At 37.5% G+C, this 9,985-nt stretch overlaps 3 protein-coding genes across 3 annotated transcripts; 1 reads left to right on the top strand and 2 right to left on the bottom strand.

Annotated features, from left to right (window-relative positions):
- The first annotated feature begins 511 nt into the window (after positions 1-511).
- On the top strand, positions 512-1,858 carry LOC122398431. The gene is made up of 2 exons (XM_043398265.1): positions 512-840; positions 923-1,858. The coding sequence occupies exons 1-2, from the start codon at positions 565-567 to the stop codon at positions 1,856-1,858; spliced, it is 1,212 nt and encodes a 403-aa protein (XP_043254200.1). The 5' UTR covers positions 512-564.
- A 133-nt stretch (positions 1,859-1,991) lies between these two features.
- On the bottom strand, positions 1,992-3,901 carry LOC122398522. The gene is made up of 3 exons (XM_043398462.1): positions 3,570-3,901; positions 3,289-3,438; positions 1,992-2,678 (listed from the first exon to the last, which is right to left on the bottom strand). Exons 1-3 carry the CDS (start codon positions 3,751-3,753, stop codon positions 2,434-2,436), a joined length of 579 nt encoding a protein of 192 aa, XP_043254397.1. The 5' UTR covers positions 3,754-3,901; the 3' UTR covers positions 1,992-2,433.
- A 746-nt stretch (positions 3,902-4,647) lies between these two features.
- LOC122398519 (enoyl-CoA hydratase domain-containing protein 3, mitochondrial) lies at positions 4,648-6,307 on the bottom strand. Its single transcript, XM_043398460.1, has 6 exons — positions 6,168-6,307; positions 5,790-5,876; positions 5,489-5,662; positions 5,202-5,389; positions 4,948-5,108; positions 4,648-4,877 (listed from the first exon to the last, which is right to left on the bottom strand). Exons 1-6 carry the CDS (start codon positions 6,207-6,209, stop codon positions 4,648-4,650), a joined length of 882 nt encoding a protein of 293 aa, XP_043254395.1. The 5' UTR covers positions 6,210-6,307.
- Between the last annotated feature and the right edge of the window lie 3,678 nt (positions 6,308-9,985).

The raw sequence follows: 9,985 nt of genomic DNA on the forward strand, positions 1-9,985 counted from the left end.
TTTGCAGGGGCCCGATACGGTGAGAGCCAATATCCCTCGAGAAATGATAATTAATTTAATGAAAGCCGCTGTTATAATTTGTAAATAAAAAAAATGAAATACGAGTATAGTATTACGTGTCGATGTACATGCTAGGAAGGATGAATCTTTTGTATTACCAAACTTCGCACGTTGATGGCCAATCTGCTATGATACGCGACACCGACTGACGACTAATGTACCTAGGGACATACGACGAATCAAATAAATAATATTTAATACGAGCACAAATGATTTCCGAACGCCTTTCAAAAACATTTGAATTCCGATTGTAAATTGTTCTTCTATCCCATTCGATATGCAATACGTAAAATTCAGTTTGCCTTTGGTTATATGGTAACATTCGTGTCCATCGACTCTGTACATTCCAGTATGAAATTCAATATATCTTTCCAACTCTCGACCATCGAGTAATAATTATTCTTATTTTTTTTATCACGCATTATATATATACCGTTATCGAGTATTCGTTGAAAATTGCATTTCGTTTCTTTGAACCGTCGATAATCTCCATTATGGTTAAGTATGTCGATGCAACCATGTGGTCGCGATCAACGGAAAATGAAGCAAGTGATCGATCAGATTAGAGAGCTTGCCAACAATTTAGATTATTTACGAGCAGAGATCGGCGCTCTGAAAAATAATTATCTCGCTAATGACCTAAATCTCCCGTTCGACGATCGACCCGAACGTAGTGGAAATGGCAAAACAAGCATTTTGTACAAATTGAAGAAGTGTCTGAGGAAGATAAGAAGCGCAGATTTGCAGAAAAGCAGGCAAAGTTCCACAAAGAGTCACGAGGTATGTAATTTTCAATCAAATTAAAATTTAGAACACCCTACGTATTATCGGTTAATACTGATTACGATTTTTTTGTTATTAGGTTTGCTATCCACGTAAGATTCTAGATCAATCGTTGCTATCATCCTTGAGGTATAATTTTCGCATTGGCAAAAAGGGCGAAATCACACGTTTGAAAGATGACTGCAACCGGACGAACGAAAAATTTCGTCAGCCATTTGTAAAACTGTCCAAGGATCGAAGTTCAATCGTTTCAAAATACTTGGAAAATATGGAAAATATTCCACGATGGTCCGAGTTAAGTTGTGAATTGGATTCCTATGTAGAAGATCCCACATTCCCGAACACGTACACGCTTCTGCCAAAGTCTAACTTTAAAACTATTCCGCGAACGAGAGAAGTGTGTTCGCTGAACGAAAACAAGCAGTTCACGAACACGTCCACGCAAACCGTTTCGTCGAAAGTGAAACGAAAACGTAGAAATTTCAATTTTCGTCCGAACCATTCGAGTCTTTATTTCTCTAAGATAAAGAATGCCGTGATTACGAAGAAAATAATAAGAAACCCGAGCGACAGAGAGTTCACGGTATGTGGAAAAGTCAGTCGCGTGGAAGACTATCCGTACGTGAAGAAAAAATTTTATGAATGCTCGTGCAAGACAAAGAAAATAAAGAACGCTGTTGAGACAGTTGGTCGCGAGACGTTTGAAAAAGGATTTTCCATACAAAAGTGTACTAATCTATCATGTATAAGCGATGATAATATGAACGAGAATTTCACTTCCGAAGAAGAACTAGAGTCATCTCCTTCCATGCCAGTATCTGTGGATTTGGAAATTAATGTTTCTAACAGTTCGAACGAAATCGAAGAATTTCATCCCCGTAGAAAACCAAGAACTTATACAATAAAGAAAACGATCCAGAATGACACTAACAACTGGTTCGATCGATTCGAAAGCGTACTCTATGTAGGAGATACTTCCGATTTGACTCTTTCCTCGCAGAGTCTTCGGAACTAAAGTACGAAGTGGATAAACGTATTATAAAATTTGCAATTTGATTAGTAATTTACGAATAAAGAACGTAACTATATATAATTTTTAACAACGTTTATTTAGTTACAACTCGAGTATAATTTAATATAACGTTGCAACTTGTTTAATAGCATAAAATAACAAAATGTATAATTAATAGTTTACAAAGTTTTTATGTACATTTCTTTGATATTTTTAACAGTCTGTTCGGTTAAGAATATTGTGACAGTCTTTTTAAGTTACGGTAGATCACACGTGGTTTTCTTCATTCTCATTGTTATTGTATCAAATCAACGCGACTGATGGTTCTGGGAAATTTCTAGGAAAATGTTCAAATGCATTCAAGTACAGTTAAGAAAAGTCTGAATGTGCAATGCAATTGGAAAATTGTTTTCAGTTTCAAACTGTTGCATAGCCCCTCATACATTTCGTCAATGTTTTAATCCCCAACTAGCTTCCGACTATTGAATATATTCTACTTAATTAATTTCAATTGATATTGGCCAACTGAAAGTATGCATTATACTTTATATTATTAAGTGAAAAGAAAAGATAATCCATCAGATGCCATTTGCATTTTTTATCGCGTTGAATGAATTGTTTTCGGCGACTGCAGTTGCAGTCACCGTGTTCGCGGCGTGGGCGTGGCTGGCAAAAATGGCCCCCCAAACCGCCACGAACGTCCCAAATACCCCTTCGTCGCCATCGGTGTTTTTCTTGAAATTGTGCACGGAATAACGGTTGTAAAGTCCCCAGATGCTATTCATCAGTTTACTGTTGTACTTCAGCGGCGTAAGCTCCCAACCTAAGAACATAATTATCAAATCAACTTAACTAATAACTTTCTGACGAAATATTTCATTCGTGTCCGAAATAACCGTTATTAAGATAGTCGTGTTCGAAAATACGCGCGTAAACTTATCAATCTCGACTCCATGCGTTCTATGGTACAACCACAAAATTTAAAGTTAGTATTAATCGCTAAAATTCAAAGCTACGACTGGACTACGTTGGTAAACTTTACAGAGATTGCTTTTATTGCGTTCGTGATCAAACACATTATGCAATAAAATTTTATATAATTCATTACGAATATGATAATCTGAAATCCATTGAACCAGATTCTAGAGAACGAAAACTCGTATAATAAAATCGTATTCCATATTTTCTACTTATTAGCGACTACATTCGTTCCTATTTTAATTGTACCATAAAACTCCCTGTACAGTCAGAAAAGTGTTAATATCATTTATCAGACAGTCGTTAAATATTTTTGTTCTCGTTTAATGAGCTTTGGACCACTGCTGATCTGTAAGCCACATTCTTTGTCCTATATTGAATCGATAACCGAGACGTCTATTGAAACACGTAGTACTTAGAACACAGAACGCATTAGATGTAATTACGATAAACACCTTCCAGGAGGGGCCTCATGTTGAACATAGTTTCTTTCTCAGGTTTTTCTCTTTCCTCCATTCGCGTTATCAGTGAATTGCGTTCAAGATTGCGGTGAACTTTGCACGCTGCAAATGCACCCTGCGGAATAGCTGCCATCCTTTTACAGTCTATAACGGAGAAAAGAATTAGATGTATTTATTTATTTATTTTTCGCTATATTTAACACTGTACTTTGCGTTAGAACCAACGTTCGAAGAAATAATGAAAAAAAAAGAAGAGAAAACAAAACAAAACTGACCAGCACAAATTTCGAATAGCAGCTCGACGATTTCCTTTTCGGTGATTATCTTTTGCGATCTGCCTTCGACGATTATTTTAGTTCCAGGGAACTGGCTTCTCACGAGCTTACGCAGTTTTCGATTTCGGTTCTTGATTGTACCAAACCTCATGCAGCCACGACGATAGTACTTCAAAACGGGCATCAACAGTATTTTAAAAAAATACAGACTTTATATTTTTTAGCAGCGTTGTATGTTGCAAGAAGACTACTTGTATTGCGAACGAACGTTGTAGGTTACGTTGTAACGTTGTACTAATGTCACGTAGTAATGCTGGATTCGATTTATAAACTTGTCGGGCGAATAAGTGGGGACAGATTCGACGGGAGGCAATGAAAGAAAAAAAAAATCATCTTTGTGTAATGAGCACTAGATACGAACGCCCTTCAAGATCGATGACGCTGTCGACCACCACGACTCTCTTATCTCGTCGGGCCTCTCATTTTTAAAACGATGATCCACATGTTTCCTTTGCTGTTAGATACGATGTGTATATATAACTGGAGCAGATCCGTCATGGAATGCAAATTTCATTTTATGCATTATGATCTAACGTTCGAAACTTTCAAATCTAGAAATTATTCAAAATTCAAACGAAAATAAAATAGTGTGACTTCTTTGCATTCTCGTCGAACATTGGATGATTTTGATACGCGTGGTTGCAAACCTTTTGAAAATTCACGAGCTAAAAATAATTGCGTACGTGCATTTTACCATGTTTTTAATATGCTAAACTTTGCCACGCGATAAGAGGCTAATGAATACGAACAGTCCACTCTTCTACGATGAGGTTACGAGTAGATCTGTTGTCGAAAATTTTATTCTATCTGAAACATTCGAAGCTGATCGTTCTCACTCTTGATTATTGCTCAACGTTTCCTATTATTCAAAACTCTCGTACATAAACATATAATATAGATAATGGGTAACAAATAAACGACAATGATGAGCAACATTGTTTAAAATAGTAATTCAGTTGTTTAATACAAAAATAGAATAAAAATTATATTTTTACAACTTGTATACAAATTACAGAGATCAATCTTTTACATAGTCATGCTGCCAAACAGGCTTCCGTTTCTCGATAAAACTTTTAATTCCCTCCTGAGCATCTTTCATTTTTAAATTGTTCACCATCTTTTCGGTGCCCATGAAGTATGCAGTTGAAATATCAAGGTCCATTTGTTCGTATAAAAATGTTTTCCCGATATGCATAACTGACCGACTTTTCGAATTTATGGCCGCCGTGACGTTATTAATTTCTTCTTCTAAATGTGCAATACAATACAAAATATTTATTTATGAACTTCATAATTCAGCAAGCTATCAATAACTTACCAAATTTATCATTTGGCACTACTTTGCTCGCAAGACCCGCTTCGTATGCTTCTTTTCCACTAATGCTGAAACCTGTGAAGAGCATATACATTGCTGTTTTTCTAGGGACATTTCGAATCAAGGGAATACCTGGTGTAGAACAAAATATTCCATGATTGGCACTAGAAAACAATTGCACATAATCATTATCCAAAGAATACTGAGAAATATAGCAAAACATTTAATAAAATATTGTTTTCTAAAAGAATATTTACCCTGGTGTACTGAACGAACTTCTTTCTGTACAAATGACAATATCACAGGCAGCAACCAACTGGCAACCAGCTGCAGCAGCTACACCATCCACAGCAGCAATTATAGGAACAGGACTCTGACTGATCAATTGCATCATCTCAGAGCATGTTTCAAAGATTTCCTTGTGTAGCTTCCCATTGTTAGCAGTCTAAATGATGCAAGCCAATCATTCCTCTAAGACGAATGTTAAATACTGTTTATATTAAACAGACCACCACTGTTTTTGTTCAATAGTCTACGAACAAACCAATTCTTTCAAGTTATGTCCAGCTGAAAATACATTCCCTGGAGCAGATCTGAGAACAATGGACCTCAGTTCTTTATTGTTTTCATCCTTCTTGATATTTGTTATAATGGACTTCAGCATAGCCAGCGATAAAGAGTTACGTGTTGAGGGTTCATTTAATATTATTGTTCTTACCTGATTGTAAAACCACACACAAATTAATTAGAAAATATGTACTGTGTATACTTATGCATGGTACATATTCCTTTAATTTATATAATACAAAATTTATTATAACTGCAGGTTTAATGTATTTTTTTACCCCATTATTTTCCTCAATGTCTACATATTTCGTTTCCGTGAATAACATCTTATTGGTAGAAAATGTCCTTGTGATATATCGTCCCACCTGCAACATTTATACATGCAAGGGACAGGATACACGGTTTAAAATGTCCCGCGGTTCTTAATAAATTCTAATCGCGCAACTTCATAAATCTTTACAGATATTAACAGCTAATGCCTAGATCTAATTGGATTGCATCCTTAATTCTATTATATCGATTCATGTGCAAAACAGATAAAGTATATTAGTTACATTCTGGGCAAATACAATATGTTTTAAGATAGTTGTAGGTTATATAACCCTCACTATACATAAAACATACGTATTTACGTAATTAATTTGATAATACAATACCTGAGAGTAAGCAAAGATATTTTGCTTCGTTAATGTTGCCATGGTATTTTATTCGTAATATTGTTTGCTTTTTAAATTGTAATGATTAATGAATAAATTGCATTCTCAGAATGACTGTCATATATACTGATCATTGAAAATGGAGATTTGCGATAACATCATGTAAAGCAATATTACAGGCGAGATATATATAACATATATCGTACATTCAATACAACTTTTTGTATGAATCTAGGTTTTGGGGGATCGAATTTAGGTAGTATTATTGTCGACCAAAATTAGTCTCTTTCCCGCGTATTTTGCATCTTTTAATGTTTAAGGTGCATTTGTTAGTCCAAAAATGGTGATTTATCTTCCTGTATTCGACAATTTATTTATTTTTAATTTCATTGCATTAATGTGGACGTTAGTTTCATGTTCAGTTTATTTTGGGAACTGTGGGCCAGTGGCTCAGCTAGATTATAGTATTTTGATGGTGTTTTGTTGGTTCAAATAATTAGATATCAAGGCAATATATTGCATTGTATTTATTAAACGAGTAGAGATCTTAGGCTTACAAAGAAAGACATATTTGTAGTTTGCAAGTTTCTTTCGACAAGTACATGGTTTCACATCGCGTCAAGCATAATACAGATTAACTTGAGACTACATGTACGTCAATCTAACTAATAAACAGTGTCTACATAAAGTGACTGCATTCTTGCCCAATTAAATGTCCGTTTAGTTTGTCCGTGATGCTCCCTGCCTATAAGTTAAAGGAAGTGTGACCCATCGGTGGAACATGATTCGCCCAGCTATCTACGGCAAAACGCCCACGTTTATCGTGGAATAGTTCGCTATTTTCAACGATAGATGGCGCTTATTTTCGACCTCAAACCCTCTGGTGCTAAAACGACAATTCCACGACAAACTTGGACGTTTTAGCACCAGGGGGCCCGAGGTCGAAAATGAGCGCCATCTATCGTTGAAAATAATGAACTATTCCACGCCAAATTTGAGCGTTTTGTCGTAGATAGCTGTGCGAATCATGTCCCACCGATGGGTCACACTTTCTTTAACTTATAGACGGGGAGCATCACGGACAAACTAAACGGACATTTAAGTGGGCAAGAATGCAGTCACTTTATGTACACACTACTGTAGTTATTATAATAATAATAAGCTTTAGACACTTAGACATTAGCCTGTGTCTTAGGTTTGTGATGTCTTCTGACAAGAATAGGACTTTTTCTAGACAAGTTTGGGCCTTTGGCATTAATAGTAAAGCAATTACAAAGTGATCTAAATTATTGAGCACTCTATTGTTGCATTAATAAATAAATTAATTTATGCGGCGAACGAGGAGAACAGATTAGAGGAAGAAGTAACATTCATTTGTAACACAACTATTTCATTTACTTTGCATCCATCAGTTCTTCTTATGGATTTACATGCATGCTTTCGTTTCCTTTTTATTATCATTATAGTAAATTTTTGCACGTTGGAACGTACAAACATAAGACGAGGTATATGCGAGTGGACTTTACATCCAATTTATTTTCTCGGCCCATTTCTATGGGGCTCTAGAGCAGTAAAGAACTTATTTTCAGTAATGAATTCTTTTCTCGAAAGTACGCAGGATTTCGGTGGTATGTGTATTCACCAAAAATGATTGCAATTGACCTCCGCAACCGAAAATAATTTTTCCAGAGTGATCAGAAACTTTTCAATTTCGCCGAAAAATATAATCACCTAACTCCTCTCGATTTTCCTTAGACATTCGTTTATGATTTTTAGTAATTTCGTTTGACGCCCTACAGAAAGTCTAATACTTTAAAAATATATTTCTACTTTCCGACCTATGTATCTAGACGCAGATAAGCAAAGTACCCATAATGAAAACAAAATTTTGTGAAATTTTATTTACGGAAATACACGTATTAAAACCCACTGATCATATTTTAATTATTGTAAAAGGAAATTTATTTTTATTATTCCTATGTATGAGCGTACATATTTATATTATTTCAGATATCACTTCTGATATATCTGGCAACGTATAACCATTACTGTAACTTCTGCCAGCCTCTCCAGGCCTCTGCTGGCTTCTGCTGGTCTCTGCCGACCTCTGCCAGCATGTGCGGGCTTCTGCCTGCCTCTGCTGCCCTCCGCTGGCCCCTGCTGACCACTGCTGACCACTCCCGATACTTCTAACAACGTACAACGATTATGACTGGCTATACTGCTTGCCCCTGCTGGTCTCTGCTTGCTACTACTTGTCACTGGTGGTCTCCGCTGGACTCTGCTGGCCTCTACTGGCCCCTGCTGACCACTGCTGACCACTTCCGATACTTCTAACAACGTACAACGATTATGACTGGCTACTGCTTGCCCCTACTGGTCTCTGCTTGCTACTACTTGTCACTGGTGGTCTCCGCTGGACTCTGCTGCCCTCTGCTGGCCCCTGCTGACCACTGCTGACCACTCCCGATACTTCTAACAACGTACAACGATTACGACTGGCTACTGCTTGCCCCTACTTGTCTCTGCTTGCTACTACTTGTCACTGGTGGTCTCCGCTGGACTCTGCTGGCCACTGCTGCCCACTGCTGACCATCCCTGATGCTTCTGACAACGTATAACGATTACTACGTGTTACTGCTTGCTCCTGCTGATCTCTGCATGCCTCTGCATCCCTCTGCTGGCCTCTGTTGGCCCCTACTGACCCCTGCTGACCACTGCTGACCACTACTGACCCTTGTTAACAACTTCAGACATGATATATATGTATTAAAACATTGTATAATGTAAATCTATGGCAATAAATGATATAATTACAAAGAATTCTATGTGTTCTCATCATTTTTTACCTTTCTCTTCCTCTCCAAATCATTACCTTAGTTATAAGACTCCCTGAAACTCCTTGGTTTCCCTGAACCCACTAGGAAGTCCTGAAACTCAGAACTTTGCTAAAAATTCAGGGTTTCCAAGAAATTCCAGGACTTTCCAGCTGTTTCAGGACTTTCAAACTGTTTCAGGACTTCCCAGCCGTTTCAGGGCTTTCCAGCTGTTTCAGGGGTTTCTCGTTGTTTCAGGACTTTTTCGTTGTTTCAGGACTTTCCAACTGTTTCAGGACTTTCCAGCTGTTTCAGGACTTTTTGGGAAATCGGCGAAATTTTCGAGCAAAAATTTTTTGACGAAAAAAATGAATTCTCGATTTTGCCAACAGGCACGAGAGTGACGGTTACAGAAACAAAAATTTAAAAGTTAATTTTTGATTTTGGCAGCAAGTACGAGAGCTGGACACTTTGGGAATCCAATTTTAACGGGAAAAACGGTCTCTTAATACTAAGGCAATGCTTTGGAGAGGTAAAGAAAGGTAAAAATGACGAGAACACATAGAATTCTATGTAATTATAACATTTATTGGCATAGATTTACATGATACAAGGCTTTAATACATATACATCATATCAGAAGTTGTCAACAAAGGTCAGCGTTGGTCAGCAGTGGTCAGCAGGGGCCAGCAGGGGTCTGCAAGGGACAGCAAGGGCCAGCAGGGGACAGCAGAGGTAAGCAGAGACCAGCAAGGGCAGGCAATAGGAAGTTGTAATCATTATACGTCGTCAGAAATATAAGCGGTGGTCAGCAAAGGCCAGCAGAGGCTGGGAGAGGCTGGCAGTAGCCAGTCGTAATCGTTATACGTTGTTAGAAGTATCAGGAATGGCCAGCAGTGGTCAGCAGAGGCGAGCGGTGCAGGCAGACGTCAGTAGTAATCATTATACGTCGTCAGAAATATAAGCGGTGGTCAGCAGAGGCTGGGAGAGACTGGCAGTAGC

The sequence above is a fragment of the Colletes gigas genome, unplaced genomic scaffold (genome assembly GCF_013123115.1).
Source record: "Colletes gigas isolate AHSC1104 unplaced genomic scaffold, ASM1312311v1 Colletes_gigas_Sc00011, whole genome shotgun sequence".
NCBI classification, from domain to species: domain Eukaryota; kingdom Metazoa; phylum Arthropoda; class Insecta; order Hymenoptera; family Colletidae; genus Colletes; species Colletes gigas.